The following is a 20,678-nucleotide window of genomic DNA, read 5'->3' on the forward strand; positions in this document are numbered from 1 at the left end:
GTGTCTGTCTGTCTGTCTGTCTGTCTGTCTGTCTGTCTGTCTGTCTGTGTGAGAGATGACCTCATGCTGGGATTACCTGTGTCTCCCTATGGGTACCAGATGGCTATTGTAAAGTTCACGGACAAAGGAAGGAATGGTGGCCTTGGGTCGGTAAGGATGTGAGTGTTTGCGTCTGTAGAAAATGATGGGTACATTTGGAAGCAAGGGGCATTTTAATAATTGTATCCATCAAACTCTCTCTCTCACACAGCCACACTTTCCTTTTTGTTGGACACTCAGTCTGAATTTTCATTTTGTTTCGTCATTTCATTTTTACCCCAAGGACCCACTTTGAGAACCAGTGTCTTTGTGGCACTATAAGACATGGATGGATGGACAATTTACAGAAATAAATGAACAATTATTTGTAACACAAGAGTTGTTGTACCTTCAGTTAATATCTCGGATGATTCTTCAGCTCTTCTTGACATTTCACAGCAACATTTCAAGGATGACTGACCATTTGAGAACCACTGTTGTATACACACAAATTAAGCAGGGATGAGGTTTTCCGCCCTCTTGTGTCCACAGCGAGTACTACATGGTCTACAATTGCCAGGGTCTTCCCCAATGCAGCCCACCACTATTTTATTCAATGAATTGATCTCAGACTTTGAGATTTTGGCTCATATTATGTAAAAAAATAAAAAGTATACAAAAATGTTATTAGGCCTAATCATATCTATTCAATGCAAATTCAGTTAATGGCTTTTGGAAGAGGGTGAAATGAGACATGGGGCGTGGATAAGCAGAGATGATTTATTTTGAGATGATGCGCTGATGCGTTTTTTAAAATATTTCAAGATTTCCACCCTACACAGACAGACGATATGATATGATCCTGGGTAGCAATATTGTGTGCTGTGTGTGTGTCTATGACCTGCATTGAATTGCCCTCTCTGACTTTTAATTCAGGGTTTCATTTGTTAATAATAATTAATACATATATCAATTTATTTTTTATAATCAACATAGAATAAAAATAACAAAATACAACATCACCAACAAATATAAAACGCCATGCACAACGTAGAAAAGAAAAGGAGAAAAATATAGGCAGTGAATGTCATCACCTTTCTGTACCTCCCCTTTTGGCCTCCTGAAAGATGGGGTTTCAGGCCTGTTTTGAAGGGATGGTAATACCATTATTGTAATGTATTATTATTGTAATGTATTGCACTGTATTGGAAGGAATAGAATAACCTGAGGTGTGTCGAGAGAGGAAGAAATACAAGAAGTGACGGATAGAAACCCGCAGATTAACCCATTTAGGCCTGACGTCGACAAAATATATATATTCTGACAGTTTTCTGAAATACCTCATGTTTCTGTATCAGTGGTGCTCAATTTTTCATGGACCCCAAAAATGATATGTAATTGGCCACCAACCCCCATCTGAAAATATGTTGTTGAGGAGGAACCCGTCAGAAGCAAATATTTGAATTAAAAATGTTCGCTCTGAAAGAATATATATTCAAAGATTTGTGCCACATTTTCACGATTTTTTAAAAATAGCAGACCTACAAGCTCGTAGCGCGCCACTCAGTGGCGCGCTATGAGCTTGTAGATCTGCTATTTTTCAATAGCTAAAGCATAACATAATGCTAACACCAAAAGGGGTTCCCGCCCAAAATGGGTTAAATGTCCTAATCATTTGTGTGTCAACAGCCTGGCCTGTACTGTACTGTACTGTACTGTACTGTAATGTAATGAATTGCATTTTTATATCGCTTTTCCAAGTGCTCAAAGCGCTTTACAATGGTTCATTCATTCATACATTGGGAGGTGAAGCGGCGAACAGTCGACGCCAGCGTCCTCACTTCCCACATTCACACACCAATGGTGGCGAGCTCACACCGACCAACTCATTGGAGGCAATGTAGAGTTCAGTGTCTTGCCCAAGGACACTTCGACATGTAGACAGGAGGAGCCGGGATTCGAACCGCCGACCCAGGGATCATTGGACGACCTGCTCTACCTCCTGAGCCACAGCCGCTGTACTGTACTGTACTGTACTGTACTGTACTGTACTGTACTGTACTGTACTGTACTGTACTGTACTGTACTGTACTGTACTGTACTTGGAGGGATATCTGGTCCCAGCTCTCAGCAGAATGAGAGAGACAAGAGAGACAGAGAGAGGAGGGGACAGTTAATCCCCGAAGCCGTGAGTGATGTCTTGTCACAGCTGTCATCGAGGAAAGAGGGCAGAGAGTGAGAGCCCCCTAGGGATGGCCGGGGGGGGGGGGGGGGGGGAGAGCCGAGGTCAGCATTGTTTCCATAGCGGTGGTGGCGACAGACTCTGGGCCGCGGTTCATGTTGGATGCAAGCGACACACACACCCATCCAGTCATTTTTGATGACCGTCCCTGGGATTTCAACTCTCAACCCTGACAGCCTACACCTGGGGTCTTCAACATTTATAAAACTGTGAGACAGACATGAAGCAGGGACCCCCATTATATATTGTATAAAACTGTGAGACAGAGATGAAGCAGGGACCCCCATAATATTGTATAAAACTGTGTTGCACATAGATTTCCTAGATAGCTTTATAGACTTGTTTGTCTTTTCTATTAATGTTGGATTCATGTCAATGTGTGTTTTCAGTCAGTTAATCTCTGTTTGTAAGTATATCTGTACTTGGTCTACATTTAATATTGGCGGACCCCCATATTAACTCTGAGGACCCCCTAGGGGTCCGGGACCCCCTGTTGAAGTACACAGACTACACAGATGAGCTAGTTTCACATGATCTTTTAGCCGATGATTCTATCAATTACTTATTTTTCTTAATCAAGTAAAGTTTCTGTTTTACAAACCAATGTCAAAAAATTTAATTGTTTATCAGCTGTATTAACCATTGATTAATCTGATTTGCACCTATTTTACACTTTGTCAACCTAGCTTTTTTTTAGCTGAAATTCGACTAACAGACGGAACCCTATGACAGTAAGCTCCTGTAGGTGTTTTCAAACTGCGCATCACACAACTTTTGAAGCATAATATCCCTGGTAGTGGTGCTACCATGGCAACGCAGACTGCAGTGCCAGGGGGTGAAAGTATTACCCTGGGGGTGTCGAGAAGAATGTAGTGTGAAATTGGCTTTTTCTCTGGGTGTACAATTTACTCATCTATCTATGATACAGCGCCTCCTCTGAAGGCCATATCTAGATGTGTGAAATTGCCCCCAGGGGTTTTTCAATTTACGCATTAAGAAGTCCAACCAGAGCCACTTACAACGTGCAAGGTCTGAGCAAGCAGTGGTCTCTACTCAACCAATACTGGCTTAACACATTTAGGCCTGACGTAGAAATTTAAAAAATGCCTTTTTAAAATGTATTTTTTTCCGAAAAACCTCATGTTTCTATATCAGTGGTTCTCAATATTTCATGTCAAGGACCCCACAAATTATATGTAATTGGCCTCCGCCCCCCATCTGAAAATATGTTGTTCCAGGGACCTCCCCCAGAAGCAAAGATTTGAGTTAAATAAAAAATGTTCGCTCTTAAAGAATATATATTGAATGCTTTGCACTACATTTTCCCGATTTTTCAAAAATAGCAGACCTACAAGCTCGTAGCGCGCCACTCGGTGGCGCGCTATGAGCTTGTAGATCTGCTATTTTTCAATAGCTAAAGCATAACATAAATGCTAACACCAAAAGAGGTTCTCGCCCAAAATGGGTTAAGCACTATAACGGCAAGCTCCACTGTGTTGCGTTGCGTTCGGATAGCGTCAAAAAATTAACCCGGGGCGAATGCAAGCAATGCAACAATCGCCAGTGGAGCACCCTTCATTGATTAAAAAGAGGAAAATTCCCTGACGCGCCGCAGCCCGATGGGTGCAGTGGAGCTTCGGCGTAAGCAGTCAAGCGTGCTAAGAAAGTGGTTGAGTGCTGCAAATAACCTATAGCAAGCAAGTAGACAAACATGGCTTATGTACAAATTACATACAGTGTAGCAAAGCATGCATCTAAATAACGTAACTAGCATTTACATAAGCAACAAACAGATAAAAATAAGATTTGTATTGCTGGGATTTGTCTAAAGAGGTGAGTCAGACTGCAGGGAGAAATGGCGAGTGAATCTGCAGGCCTGGCTGATGGGAGGGGGCGGGTGTCATTGCACATCTTGGGAGCCAAGGCAAGTTTATTTAGCACATATATAGAGGCAATTCAGAGTGCCTCACATAAAAAGAGCCAATTACAAAACCAAAAGCACAATAGCATGTTTAAAAAAACTGAGTTGGGGCAGATTAAGATCATCTGGAATAATTATTCCACCTAAAATGTGTATCTGAATGCAGCTTCACCATTTAGTTTTCATCCTATAAATGGCAGACCGGTCCCTAATCAAACCCAAGATGTCTAGAGCATGGGTCTTTGTGCGATAGGGACTTTATTTTTTATATTAACCACTTGAACGCTCGCATCCCTGGGGGGAACATTATCTGAAAACAGCCGATCGAGGCGCATTGTGAGCTTATAGATTGCCAAAGAGGCATGGTGTATTGGGGAAAAAGCAGACCAAGTACAGATATATAAATATTTATATATAAATAAATAAATAAAACAACTGCATATTGGTCATGTGGTAAGTACCAGAGTAATCTAGTAAGAGAGTGGTGACACGCTTTGATCTCGCCGCAAAGTGGGTACCTATGGGCGATAGTTCCAAACATTGCTCCTATGGCTGGAACTATTCCATTGAGATAGAATGAGCACTTCCGCATTCCATTGTTACAATGAGAGTCAACGGGAGTGTCATTACTCTCTTACTAGATTACTCTGGTAAGTACATAACATGTTAAGTTCAATATTGGTTCCAGACAGCGGTATATAGGCCTCACAAACAGAATAACAACGGGTGAATCAGCTGTCTCTTATATTGTACCCCTACTATTGTCCCATTGATCACAGCCTGCGGTTCATTTGACTCAACACTGGGAATCTCGCCCATGGTCACAGAAAGGATTGACTTTTTGTCCATGTAAACCAACGACAGTCAGTCACGGCACCTGCGTCAGTGCCACTGTCTCTCAGCATGACGACAACACACCTGCGTCAGTGCCACTGTCTCTCAGCATGACGACAACACACCTGCGTCAGTGCCACTGTCTCTCAGCATGACGACAACACACCTGCGTCAGTGCCACTGTCTTTCAGCATGACGACAACACACTTGGTGCGGCACGCTCCTCATGGAGTCGTTCTCTTTCTGCTTCAAGGACTTACACAGTAGACTGCAATCAATGCATCGAGAGAGACCCCCCCCCCCCCTCCCCTCCCGCAGGCCCCCACCTCACCAGTGTGCCTTCCATTTTTACAACATCACGTTCAAGAGGATCCTGAGCATGCTGAACATGCTCCAGATTGGTCGGCACCATTACAACCTTTCGACATCCCCACACGGTGCACAGATTGACGATCTGGCCACCAATCCAATCCAGCACCTTGCAGCACAAGTGGAGTATCATGATGTGTGATGTGAAGGGCTGTGTGGAGTGAGGCCGTCACTGTACTCCACTCTTTATTTCATGGCCAACCTGAAGCGGCAATCACTGCTAAGCGCCGTGCGATGCAGCACTTCAAAAGAATGGCCCCCGCACCAAAGAGCCGACTGGGAGCCTAATCGTCCTCACAGGAATACAGAGATGGATAACAATCACAGCATTGTGATTGTCAGGAACACATGGCTAGGTAGTTTGGATGGAGAACAGGTGTGTATACTGTGAGTGAGGGCTTTTAATTTATAGGGGCTTAAAAGACACCTGTCTGCAATTATTAACCAGGGAAGTGCAGGGGAAATTGGGTCAACTGTAGCAACTGTCCTGTCCCCACCAGGGGCTGCCATTTAGATTGCATGAGAGAATTGGTTAGGCGGTCAGGTATATGTTTACACCATGGTTCCCTGTGGGTTGGGAGTGGGACCCCACTGGTCCCCACATCCACACTGAACCTATTTCAGGCAGAACGTAAGCCAGCATCAGACAGACGGAGGCAATTGACGCTAATGCATTTAGTCTAGAATGGAACTTATGTTGGATGTTACTGTATATGTTGTCCCCGGCAGGAGGGAGGACGCACGCACGCACGCACGCACGCACGCACGCACGCACGCACACATCATGTTACGGTCAACTATAGTATAACGTCCTAGAGCTTCTCCCCCTGCAGATCCTTTCTGTCATCACTGCTAGTTTAGAGGCTTCTCCCAGCCTCGCTGTCTCTAATCCACCATGGATATAAATAGTGTGTACGCACGCGCACACACATGCATGCACGCACGCACAGATAATGGGTGCCTCCAAATTTAACACATATCCTTTGTAGATTATCATAGTTTGCGAGTTTGTTGTTTGTCAATCTGGGAACCTCTGTTTTTCTCTTTGCCACCTCCTATTTTGTGTCGAAACTAGAAACAAGGTCTCGGTTTGGCTCCTCCCCTTTCTCAGTCCACTTCCTCCCGGGTGCCTCCGTGTTTATTCTCAAACAACAACATTACATATTTAGGGCAGCAGCTGACAGATTCTGTGTCTGTCTTGAGAGATGAGTTTTTAATATACGCATGTGTGTGCGCATGTATGCATATGTGTGCACTGTTTGTGTCCATGTGCACAAGTGAGAGTGTGTAGTGTGTGTGTGTGTGTGTGTGTGTGTGTGTGTGTGTGTGTGTGTGTGTGTGTGTGTGCGCGCGCGTGCGTGTGTGTGTGTTTGATCTCTGTGCCAGCTGTCCACCAGGGTGAGATTCTAAACATATTGGTGGCATCAAGTTCTTCTGGTGAACTCCTCACCCTCTCCTCTCCTCTCTGCTCTATTTATCACTCAACTATTTTCTTCTCACCTGTTTATTGTTTAGTTGGATGCCCATTAGCCAGCTACTAACTTAGCAGAAGCTACTCTTCCTAGGGTCCACACAGAAATAAATGAATAAGAAAGCGAACGACAGCATTCCGACGGCGATATTTGCGTGTGAAATTGTACTGATATGGAGCGTCAACTATTGCGTTGCGACGTAGCCTGAACCAATCAAATTACTTTGATTATTAGGACAAATGTAATTCAGAGGCGTATCTACAATAAGGCGAGGGCAGGCGTCCGCCTGTCCAAATCCATTTCTGGCCTGGCCAAAATCCATACAATGAGAAAAAAGAGAGGGCAAAAACAAGACCTGAGAACTATTAGTGGACAGCTGATTGGCCGTTGCGGTAGAGCGCGACCCTCAATCACCCATTGGAATGTAAATGCATGCCTTTCAGCCTTTGTATCCTACTCGTCTGGCAGGTATATCTCTTTGAAAATCTAGTGCTACGATTGTGCGCAGGGAGACGACAATTAACACATCTTGCCTGCCCAAAACGTAATTCCTGGATACGCCACTGATATTGAATAGAGACTCTGCGAGCGATTATAGGAGGGGTGGATGACATTGAAAAACGTATGTGTAAATGTATTTGAATGAAATTTCATCGCTCGCTGGCAGTGCGGATGGGGTGTAAGAAAACAGTTAAAAATCTTAAATACAACCAAATGTAATTTTTTTTATCAATCTTGATTATATGGTGTAGTACATCATTGCATAAATATAACATCTTCATGATCTCTCAACAACCATAGTTACAATTTCAGGTTTACAAATACACAAGACACCCTAAACAGTGTGCAGTATGTGTCTGTCTTCTCATCCTTCCTTAAATATTTACCATATATATTATCTACTGTCTGTCTGTCCGTCTCTTCATCCTGTGCTCATTATTTTCTGCGTCCATGTTCTCTCCAGTGATTCGTATGTACTTACTGTACAGACGCATGCACGCATGACACAGGTCAGGTTCCCATAAAAACGGTAATGGGGTCGCACACACCAAGGTTTTGGACAGGAGACAAACGTTTCGGCTATCCAGCTAGTGTCAGGTCAGGTTCACACCAAGATTTTGGACAGGAGTCAAACGTTTTGGCTATCCAGCTAGTGTCAGGTCAGGTTCCCCAAACGCTCCATTCCCCAGACTACGTAATCGCCTTAGCTTCTGGGCTGCAGCCTGCCTAAAGTTTTGAGTAGAGATGTCCCGATACTGTATCGGTATCGGGAAAAGTATCGGATCGGCCCTTATTTGTCATATCGGGTCATATCGGTATCGGTGAAAATGCCAGTTTAACCACAGATCCGACACAGGGGTAAGGGGTTGACACTATGGCAGGTAAATAAAATGTTGGGGCATGTGGAGTTTGAGTGAGGAGTCTGCTATAAACATGAGATATATAGCTAGATAGCTATAAACACAACATGAAATCACGACACTGGTATCTGTATTCAGTATCGGTATCGGCTAACACAGAAATTGAGGTATCGGGATCGGATCGGAAGCGAAAAAAGTCGGGACATCCCTAGTTTTGAGGGCCCCTCCTCCTATGCCCAGCTTTCCGGGTTTGTGTAAACACAAACATTGGCTTGTGATTGGCTGATCACGCCATAGCAATGAGCTATTGGCTGAGCAGTACATATTGAAGATACAATTGTTATTGGCCGGAATGAGAGGATGTATAAGAGTGCCTCTCACTTCACACGGGTGTGATTTTATTTACAACAATTCCAAATAGGCCTATCTCACAGCCCGCTTTCCACGCCCACTTCCGGTAAATAGTGGTGTCATTTAACATTAGCATTTACACGTTTTTTTCTCTGGAGAATCTAAGTACATTTTCTAATGTAAAAATGTGACAGACCAATATTATTATGAAGCAAACAAGATGGTAAATCAGCTCGAACAGATAGAACAAACCTTACCTTGAGAAAACAAAAGTTGTAGACTTCTTAAATTACCTCTGTTAACATGTAGCGTCTATGGAGTGACGTCACGCTATCACCACTAGCCCTGAAAGGGGGCGTATTAAGGGGGCGGGGAAATTCTGTGAGATAGGCTTATTAGGGATCCTGGTTGAAACTTCTAAGTGGTTAAATTGCCTTTTTGCCGTCACAATCTGTTACTATCACTCAACCCTCTTGAGTTTGCTTGCTGTTTCCTTTGAATTGGAAAGAGCTGGTTGGCACAGAAAGCAGCATCCACTGCCAATACAAAGTATGCATTGAGCTGGAGCTAAGTGAGAATAGATTGAGAGAAGCCAACCTAAACATTAGCTGTGCATGTTCATTACTCTGCCATAGCTGACAACATGTTTGTCTCTGCATCAGTTGAAAGGCTGACAAGATCGTAAATCTGGGCTCGGGCCGGCCTAGCGGGCCGGGCACCTGACAGTGTGTTGCGGGTTCGAGTCCCGATCCCGATTCTTAGCTCAGTGGAAATAGCCAATCTATTTGATCGGGACATCCCTACTGAGTGTGTGTGTGTGTGTGTGTGTGTGTGTGTGTGTGTGTGTGTGTGTGTGTGTGTGTGTGTGTGTGTGTGTGTGTGTGTGTGTGTGTGTGTGTGTGTGTGTGTGTGTGTGTGTGTGTGTGTGTGTGTGTGTGTGTGTGTGTGTGTGTGTGGGGGGGGGGGTGTTGATTGACTAACCAATCTCTCTTTTCTGTTTCAATTTACAATTTAGACATTTAGCAGACGCTCTTAATCCAGAGCGATTTACATTAAGCAAGAACAAAAACAAATAACAAAAGCATGGCATACATCACATATATAAAAAGTAGTTATCATGACTCAAGCGTAAACTAAGAACGTAACAGTGGAGTATCTATGTGAACTATACATACTGTACTATATTATATATTATACATGTGTACTATAAAGTGCTATGACTACATAAAAAATGCAATTCTAGTGCTGTCTACGTATCTCTCCATCTTGTGATTGTCTCTTTCCCGAGACTATGCTGGCATGGTCTGCCACCTTTCTGATATTGCATCTCATCCTCATAATGGAAAATTGACATACTGTAGGCTGGCGGTAATTTACTAGTGCTAAGAAAGCAAGCTCTTGACACACAGAATGCAGTAGCAAGTGGTATGTGTGATTTTGTGTGTGTGATTTTCACGTCCGCACAGTAGAACGATATGATTTACGATATCGCCAAAGATCGCACAGTCTGTGACTCTGTGTAGACCTTAGAGAGAAATAAAACCCTGATGCCCTTTGGGGAATAGTGGGGATGTTATGAGAGACTCACTTTTCATAATTATACAACATTCCATGGCGCTGAAGTCAAATACTGTGCAGGAGGACGCACACGAGTCTTAGTAGTGGTGCCAGCTCACGGCAGAAACATCTAAAGAGTTAAATCTTAAAAAGACAAAAGAGTGGCTGCACACACTGATAGCCAAAGAGCCGATTATTTATTAGGATGCAGAGTAAAAACCAACGTTTCGGCAGTACAACTGCCTTCTTCAGTTGTACGCTGAAGTCAACCTCATACCCGTCAAACCGCCTGTGAGAAGGATCTTACCATATCTATGACCTTTGTAGATTGGCTATATATTTTCTCTGTGAATTCAGGTGTGTGTCTTGCAGTGATGTGCGGGCCGAGTTAAAAAAAAAAAAAAGAAACAAAACACCTGACCACCGACCCGCCGCCGACCTTACCCACAGGTCGGGTCACGACCCCGACACACAGGTCGGGGTCGTGACTCGACACGCAGTCGTAGTCTGCATGGTGTGGTGTGGTGTGGTTTAGTTTGGTCTGGTGTACCGCCAAAATTAATCAGGCTTGTGTGGAATGCATGGCATGTGTGGATTATGGATGCAACCTGTGTCTTCTGAGATGTCTGGCAGTGTGAGCCTTTAACCTGTGTCAGGCAACTTTTTGTGTACAGTATAGCCTCTGCACACGGTTTGGAACCACTGCTGTTACAGACACTAATCTAATGAGCGAAGGACTTTAGTTTTTGCATATGCAGTGCATCCATATAATCCTGCTCAGGTAGCTAATAACCAGTTCAGCTATCCGGTATCATACTCTGAAAGACTTAAAAAGTCTTTCTTTCTTTCTTTCTTTCTTTTCTTTTTTTTTATAATATTTATTTTATTTGGAAAAAGCAGTACAGTATAGACAGCATTTCTATGTATACATAGGACACAAGTGCAATTCCCAGGACTTTTTTTTTCACCCCTCTTCCCTCCCTCTCCCCTCATCCCCCCTCCAAGTGGCTCCATCTCCAATGTCTCTGTATAATCCTTGCTTTCTTCAGATGGACTACATATGGCATCAAGTCACCACTTAACAGGGGCAACAGGGCAATATCACTTCAGAGTGTACATTTCAGGAGAAAAAGAAGAGAGTGGGCAGAAAAAGACAAAGACAAAAAAAAACAACCAAGAAACGAAAGTATTTACTTGCTGAGGGGAACAAAAACAAAACAGCTTTGGACTTCGACCATGAGAGGAGGAAGGGTGTCTTAAACATTTTCTACAAAGATCTTTCTTTCTTTTCTAATAAGGCATCTATACTGGTATAGATGTCCTACTGGTCTTGTCAGAACCTTTTTATAGTGGTCTTCTCAACACTTTGGCTCTAATGGACATTTGGAGCACTTTATCCCAGAGGGATAGGGTTACACACACACACACACACACACACACACACACACACGTCGCACACGTCGCACACGCACACAAACAAAAACACACAACCAGGGTCTCACAACTATAAGCCAACGTACACAGACTAGGCAGCATGCATGCACACACAGAGTGTATGTACATGTACAGGTATGTGTGTGTCATTGCTTGCATACATGTATCTGTATGTAAACAATGGCACACACATAGCCTACCCCCTCCCTCTCCCCCCATGGATAAATCCCCTTGCAGTTAGGTTAAGCCAGGGGGAGTCTCTGTGTCTCTTTGCACAGTAGCAGACAGTGCAGCGTGTGTGTGTGTGTGTGTGTGTGTGTGTGTGTGTGTGTGTGTGTGTGTGTGTGTGTGTGTGTGTGCGTGTGCGCGTGTGCGTGTGCGTGCGTGCGTGCGTGCGTGCGTGCGTGCGTGCGTGCGAGCGTGCGAGCGAGTGCCAGGGAGATGGTGTGTGTGGGGTGTGTTGTGTGAGTGAGTGCCAGGGAGATGGTGTGTGTGTGTGTGTGTGTGTGTGGTGTGTTGTGTGAGTGAGTGCCAGGGAGATGGTTTGTGTGTGTGTGTCTGCATGCATGATGCATGGTGTCAGTAGCGTGGCTTAGATTTCACTGTCACTATCTTCATCACCCAGTCTGTGAGTTGCTCACCCTGGCAGTCTCTATTCCTTCTGCCGATGCACCCTGCGTCTGTCTGTCTGTTTGTCTGTTTGTCTTTCTGATTATCATTGGGTTTATCTGTCCGTCGTTTGGTCAGTCTCTCTGTCTGCCTTCCTGGATAATGGATATGTAACTGCTCCTCTGACCGACTGTCTGTCTGTCTGTCTGTCTGTCTGTCTGTCTGTCTGTCTGTCTGTCTGTCTGTCTGTCTGTCTGTCTGTCTGTCTGTCTGTCTGTCTGTCTGTCTGTCTGTCTGTGTGACTGTCTGTCTGTGTGTCTGTGCGTGCAGAGCGAGCTCGTCCGGCCATGGCGGCCAGCGCCAGTTCCAGCGGCGTGGAAGTTCTGCTCTCCAACCTGCAGGTAAGGACCTACAGTATAGGAACTATACAGCCTGTGTGTGAACAGATAACATGCAGGTAAAGACCTACAGTATAGGAACTATACAGCCTGTGTGTGAACAGATAACATGCAGGTAAAGACCTACAGTATAGGAACTATACAGCCTGTGTGTGAACAGATAACATGCAGGTAAAGACCTACAGTATAGGAACTATACAGCCTTTGTGTGAACGGATAGGTGTATGTGTTGTTGTGGCAGGTGAGTGTTCTTTCTGTAGTGATTTGCACTGAGCTGGGATCGAACCCAGCTCTCCCACTCAGCAAACCAACACACAGAAAGTGCTGTTGTGGCCAGGTCTTCTCCGGGGCACTACATTTCGTTCACTGATATGTTGCTGGCATGAAGTGCCCAAATGAAGGGAGATGTTGCTGGCAGTGGCCAAATGAAGGGAGATGTTGCTGGCAGTGGCCAAATGAAGGGAGATGTTGCTGGCAGTGGCCAAATGAAGGGAGATGTTGCTGGCAGTGGCCAAATGAAGGGAGATGTTGTAAAACCAGGGTGTTACTGCATGACATGTGCTTTCACATCTTTCTTTTAGTTGATTAACTGTATACAAAAATAACAACATCTCTGCAATAATCCTGCCGATCTACAATCTCACAAGGCATTTTATTGCATTCTGTATAACAGACTAAACAAAAGAAGAAAACCATGTTAACAGTAAGCATAGAACATGCTCTCGATGAGCACATTCACAAACATGTCCAAAAAGGAGAAATATCTTTTTAGCAGCACAATTGATATGTAAAATTACACATTATGTATTGCCTCAGTAAAAACAGGCCAAATTTAAGCTATACATCTCTGTGACCAAATCACATTCATATATGGTCTACCCCTCCTTTTTCACATTTCATTTTTAAGACATTTACAAAACACCATTTTGAAAATGATACAGAAAACGCATCAAATTAATAGTTATTACTAACTTTCTGTAACTGCTCAATTTGACAGCTCACACACTCACATCACACCTGTAACCGTGTGATGTGACAATGAAGTAGATTCTGATATACATGCACTAGAATTGCATTTTATGTAGTCATAGCACTTTATAGTACACATGTATAATATATAATATAGTATAGTATGTATAGTTTACATAGATACTCCACTGTTACGTTCTTAGTCTACGCATGATTCATGATAACTTTCATCTACTTTTTATATATGTGATGTATGCCATGCTTTTGTTATTGCTTAATGTAAGTCGCTCTGGATTAAGAGCGTCTGCTAAATGCCTAAATTGTAAATTGTACACATCACCTTTGGTGAATATTTTTTGTCAGGGTCCTGTAAAAACGTTAGAGAACTGTCCTCGTGGACTCCCAATGTGCCATACATACATACATACATACATACATACATACATACATACATACATACATACATACATACATACATACATACATACATACATAGTGTCATAGTACATCAGTGTCATACATAATGAAGACAACCTGGAGACTCACACTCAGCTATTTGGTCTTATGATCAAAATAAGAACATTATAATGTTATATATCTATAATATGCACCATGGTCCGTAGCACTTGCCCTAGCCTAGCCCCTTAGATAGCACTTTATGTAGACTTAGATAGTATTTAAACAGACTTATAGCTTGTTACGTAGACGGCACTAGAATTGCATTTTATGTAGTCATAGCACTTTATAGTACACATGTATAATATATAATATAGTATAGTATGTATAGTTTACATAGATACTCCACTGTTACGTTCTTAGTCTACGCATGATTCATGATAACTTTCATCTACTTTTTATATATGTGATGTATGCCATGCTTTTGTTATTGCTTAATGTAAGTCGCTCTGGATTAAGAGCGTCTGCTAAATGCCTAAATTGTAAATTGTACACATCACCTTTGGTGAATATTTTTTGTCAGGGTCCTGTAAAAACGTTAGAGAACTGTCCTCGTGGACTCCTAATGTGCCATACATACATAGTGTCATAGTACATCAGTGTCATACATGATGAAGACAACCTGGAGACTCACACTCAGCTATTTGGTCTTACGATCAAAATAAGAACATTATAATGTTATATATCTATAATATGCAAACAATATGAAAAGGGGGAATTATCTTCCTAATACAATGAAATAATTTAATATTTATATTGTACATTCAAATATGAGGCAGAAGTTATAGAAGACATGGGAGTTATTTTCTCCTCTGTCTTTCTTTATCTCCAACTTGTTGACAGTGTTGTTTGAGGCACAACATTTGGTTGGAATTATAACTTCTTTGATGACAAATTCTCACTCACTCATTGATCATATTGTTTTTTATGCCTTTTAATTTTAATGTTTTGGTTTGCTTAGTTTAGAGCTTTTTAACTATTTATTCTCTTAACCCATTTTGGGCGGGAACCCCTTTTGGTGTTAGCATTATGCTATGCTTTAGCTATTGAAAAATAGCAGATCTACAAGCTTGTAGGTCTGCTATTTTTGAAAAATCGAAGAACGACTGACATAGAAACATAGCTTACCTGATCTCAGGTCAAAATGGATTAATAAAGTTGTTTAGCGCTATATAAATTGGATGTATTAGTATTATCACCTGCTTTACAGTTGATATTCTTTGGACCCACCACACCTACAGTCAGTAGAGCTTTTGAGTCATTTCTAAAGTCTTTATTTTGTCTTGGACACAAGTTAATAGTCTTCTTGGTCTCGTCTTAAAGAGGTAGTTCACCCAAAAACAATACATATTTTCTATCAATTGCACACACCATCAAGCCTTGAATTAATGGAGATTTATTAGTTTTTGTCGCATTCCTGAGCCAATAATTTGATGACCGGCAGTGTGTACTACTGACCGATGAATGGACCCGAAAGGGTCTATATGGTTACATTGGATCTGCAGTCAGTTTAGCCTTTGAGAGTCATTGGATCTACAAGGTCACTAAAAGATATCACAAGACGTCCTGTGAGCTTGTAGAATTGTCTCTTCGCCCCCAGAATAAGGACGCTATGGTTTGTGTAGTTAATCTTTTTATACTTGTATAATTTTTATCCCACGATTTTGTAACCCATTTTCCACCCGTCAATTATCTAATGTGATCCTGGGCTCTACACACCCTCCGCCAACCTAGTCCCCATATATGGGGGACATGGGGAGAGCAACGGACTTGAACTCATGCTTCCTTCATGCCTGAGTGTCCAAGTTGCTCCTTTACACCTGACAGGGGGGAGTTTCCCTGGTTGGACGTAGCGTGTGGAAGGAACACGTTATTCCAACCAGTTCCTTTCCCCTCCATCAGGCGCCCCGGCTGGCCAGGGGGAGGCAGTTTAGAGACCAGGATTACTGCATGTTTTTTGTGAGGGTACCTACCCTCACAAAACTACCCGTGTAGTTAATCTTGATACACAGTATGGCTATTTAGAAAATCTCATGTTCTGCTATTCTAGTTTCTATTATATTCTAGTTGTCTTTGAGAATAAATATGTCTATGACTATATGTGATAAACACATTATCACCCAGCATTGATTATTAGTACCTTTTATTATTATCCAACATAGGACACAGCAGCATCAGCTAATGAGCTTACAGACTGATACACTAAAAACTACTAGTAGCTCGTAGCGTGGCATTATGGGACAGATTCTAAAAATGTCTTCTACATCCTGACAGTTTTCTGAAAAAGCTATGTTTCTATGTCGGTCGTTCTTCGATTTAAAAAAAAAATAGCAGACCTACAAGCTCGTAGCGCGCCACTCGGTGAAGCGCTATGAGCTTGTTAGCATAACATAATGTTAACACCAAAAGGGGTTCCCGCCCAGAATGGGTTATATGTATGTATAAAAAATAATGCTTTTTAGCTCATATCTAAAATGACACAGATGCTTTCCCCGTTTTAATGGGTTAAAACTAGTACTTCAAACCTACATAAAAATATTACCTTTCTGGGCTCGTGTTAAAGAAGTGTATATTTGTACGTCTCTAAATGTTATGATGAATTGAAAACGGTTGACCCTCTTGTGCACAAGTGTAATGCTTTATGGCAGGGGTCCTCAATAGGCGGGCCGCGGTCCACGACCGGACCGCGGACCACCTCTCTGGACCCTGGGCAAATGGGAAAAAAAGGGTTTTTTTTTAAAACACTAAAAGTGTTCTTTGTGCCTCAACACAATACCTCTCATTTGCTGTGAATTTTTGGAGGGGAATATTTGTGAAACATTTTATTTCCATACTCTGCACCCCAGTATTGGTTGGTTGGGAGTGGATCCGATTTGTATAAGCTTGCCTTGGTGTGACTGTACTAAAAAATATAGAGCCCCGCTCTCCGCTGGCCGCTGTGTGGCCCGCGTCACGCTCATGGGACCTTAGTCTTTTTCAAAAATGATTAGTGGACCTTCAGCATTTCTAGTTGAGGACCCCTGCTTTATGGTGTCGGCCACTCACAGTTAACAGTTTTTGTATTGAGTTAAATGTACTGTAATTCTGAAAACTGTTTTTTTATTATTTCACCATGGTGATTGGAATTGGGTTTAATTGTGTTAACAATGTGCAAGGCAATGTGCAATGGATAGAAGTTTAGATTAACGTGACAGATACTTGTCTGTTTCCTTAAAACGTGGTCTGGTACACAGATTATTGCTCGTTTAAACTTGATAAACAGCTGAAGATGGCTCGGCTCGTTGTTAATTCTGAGCAATGGAAAAGTAGAATTAGCACGCACGCACGCACGCACGCACGCACGCACGCACGCACGCACGCACGCACAGATGACGATGATGACAGTGTGTTGAAATGGTTAGCTTAAAATATGTCAACACATGGAGAGGACTGAGGAGTGTGCTTTTTTCTTCTTTTTACCAGTAGGCCTACTGAGACTGGTGAAAGCTTAGTTGTACATCAGGGATTGTAGTCAATATGCCCTTCTGCCAGATCTTCTAACCTTAAAAGATCATAACATAATTATAATGTACATCTTTGGCATTAGGTTTATATCATAGATAATTCCCTTAATGGCTTTATTTGTAGATGCTGAGGTTGTTTTACAAGAACGATTAAGTTGTTAAAATGTAACCGAGCTACCTGACCTGAGTCGGCGTTGTCCAAAGATTACATTTAGTTTGTAAAACAATCTTTTCAGCATGGACTACACCTTTGAAATCAGTCTGCTCTTTCTCTATTTTTGGGCCTATGTTTGGCTAAAATAGTAGTGTTCAATCCCATGCCTGGACTTGCAATGCAATAAATTGTAATGAATTAAACCCATGACCTATCTTGACTACATCAACCCTATCGTCCGAGCCTGTCATAATAGGCAAACTTAAATAGACGACCGTTGGAAATAGCCTAGGCGATCTACAAGCTCACAATGCGTCACAAATGTGGCGCTTTGTGAGCTTGTAGATCAGCCATTTTCAGTGCTTGACCTACAATGAAGTATATATAGGGGTTTGAAGTTGTTAACGGAATTCAAAACACCATTCGATCGGTCAACGCTGTTGTCATGTGAACAAGACCATAGAACCATGGCCTGTTTTGGGCGCTGTGTGTGAAGCACTGACACGAGAGGCTCTTCACATGGATTATCGCTTAATTAAACTTGATATACTGTGCGTCAGTGAACTATCGGGTGCTGCTTTGTGGACTGAATGTGTGTATAAAAAGAAAGCTGCATTGATGGGTCGGACCAGCTGGATTAGACGGTACTGTGTGTGTGTGGAGACACTTAAGACAGATAAATGGCTATGCTGAAAGGAACTGTATGGACTTGAAGGTTGGCGACTGTGAAGTGTATACACTGTGTGTGTGTGTGTGTGTGTGTGTGTGTGTGTGTGTGTGTGTGTGTGTGTGTGTGTGTGTGTGTGTGTGTGTGTGTGTGTGTGTGTGTGTGTGTGTGTGTGTGTGTGTGTGTGTGTGTGTGTGTGTGTGTGTGTGTGTGTGTGAGTGAGTGAGTGAGTGAGTGAGTGAGTGAGTACTCACTATGCACAATGTCCCATTTCTCAAGTTTAAAATGTAAAATCTTTTGAAAATAGAAGATCTATAAGCTCACAATGTGTCACATCGCAACACATTGTGAGCTTGTAGATCGGCTATTTTCAAATGGCCGACATTTTATTATCTTAGAACAGGGGTTCCCAAACTGTGGTGCGTGACATGAAAAGGGTACTGGCGGTTTTTTATGGCAAAATTTGGTAAAACACTGTTGTAAGGAGATGTATAGAGCAGATACGGGAGTATACAGCAGCTGCATGTCTCTCAGTGCAGTGACATTCTGGGATTATCATTTAAAAAATGTATCATTTTCGGGCCAAATACAACGAGACTGAGCGTTGGGGGGTGCGTCAGCTAGGTCAGGAGGTAACAGGGGGTGCACGGCCAAAAAGGTTTGGGGACCGCTGTCTTAGGCCTGACTCACACGGTCACAACAGATTGATGTATAGCTGATGCATGAGACTTGTTTACTGATGCAAGCTCGCAATTAATTTCCAATGGGAGTCACATGGTTTGACACAACATTTTTGTTGTATGAGGGGGAGGGGGGGCAGTCGAAACACAGCCGAAAGCCGTACAACAAAAATGTTGTGTCAAACCATGTGACTTCCATTGGAAATGCATTGGGGCAAGATGTAAACAAACCCTTTGCATCCAACAATGTTGTATGCTAGATGCGAAGGTGTGAGTGAGGCCTTAGAGTATATATAATAATAGAGACGTCACCGAGAGGAAACACTGAAGCGCAAAATAAATGGTGGCCGAAAGTGGTATTGCACTATGGGCCCATATGGGCCAGGCACTATGCATTGCGCACGTTCACGTGCCATGCTCCCTGCTACGTGAATGCTATGTTTCATACCTGAACGCTATGTTTCATACGTGAACGCTATGTTTCATACGTGAACGCGTGCAATGATATTCACCAGCCCAGCGTGTTCACGTACGGCCCATAAGCAATCCCAGAATGCACTGTTTCCAACCCGGAAGAACGCCTCATGCGCTGGTTGAGCAACTCAATGCAAGTGGATGAGAGGAGAAATCTGGTGATGTCTCTCTATTATATATAACTCTATGGTGATTATAGGGCTAAAGTGGTTTTTGATTGATTGATTAATTGATTTATTAACAGTTTGCAGAATTACAGTACATTTCAAGTACAACTCAATACAAAAACTGTTAACAGTGAGTGGACGACACCATAAAGCATTACACTTGTTTACAATAGGGCCCACCATTTTCAATTCATCAAAACATTTAGAGACGTACGAATATACACAACTAGATAGTCAAAAAGAAACCATCATAGGAGGTAAAAAGGGAATCGAATTGCAGCCGTCCGTAGGTTCCCTTTGAGAGCAGTTTTGAAGGAGTCAAGGGATTCGCATTGGTAGGGCGTTCCACATTTTGGTGGCATAGGAGCGAAATTAATTTAATCCCTTGTATTGTTTGTACCGAATCTGGGTTGCACATGGTTTGTTGAACTCCCTCTGGTGTTGTGGGAGTGGACTTCGTTGACATTACGGAAGTATCTAGACAGGTACATGGGTATCTTGGTGGTGTAGTTAATGTAGTTAATTCATGTTTTGTAATAATAATCAAAATCTACAAAGTAGTAAGCTTTCAAATAATTGTAGGGGAGTAAAAGTAAAATATTGGCCTCTGAGATGTAGTGGAATAGAAGTAAAAGTGCAGAAAATTGGAAATGCTCCACTAGTAAAGTAAAAGTACGTAGGCTAAGTTAAAATGGCTTGAGTAGGCTACAGTACCTGAGCAAATGTACTTACTTACTTTCCAGTTTCCACCATTAGTCTATAGCCAGCCCATTCCAAGCATTAGTTTTGAAAAAAATCACTCATTGGGCTAAAACGGCCATGCCTGTGATGATGGCAATGGCCTTTTTTAGCCCAATGAGTGATTTTTTGCAAAACGAATGCTTGGAATGGATTCAGCATCATGAAAACCCTAGTTTGACACATCACATGCTACATAAAGCATGATGTAATTTGAATATTTTGCCTTCTATAGGTTGTTAATGGTATGGTCACAGATTATGCCAATTATGAAAATTGCTCAACATATGCAAGTTAGCATCCG

At 42.5% G+C, this 20,678-nt stretch overlaps 1 protein-coding gene across 3 annotated transcripts in view; it reads left to right on the forward strand.

Moving 5' to 3' along the window:
* The window catches only part of agbl1 (AGBL carboxypeptidase 1), a 258,686-nt gene that overhangs the window by 8,909 nt on the left and 229,099 nt on the right, over positions 1 to 20,678 (forward strand). For all 3 annotated transcript variants that reach the window (XM_079501323.1, XM_079501324.1, XM_079501325.1), the window contains exon 2: positions 12,499 to 12,569. In XM_079501323.1, the coding sequence (XP_079357449.1) occupies positions 12,499 to 12,569 (71 nt within the window). The remainder of the gene's footprint in view (positions 1 to 12,498; positions 12,570 to 20,678) is intronic.

Source organism: Electrona antarctica (genome assembly GCF_951216825.1).
Source record: "Electrona antarctica genome assembly, chromosome: 5".
Lineage (NCBI taxonomy): Eukaryota > Metazoa > Chordata > Actinopteri > Myctophiformes > Myctophidae > Electrona > Electrona antarctica.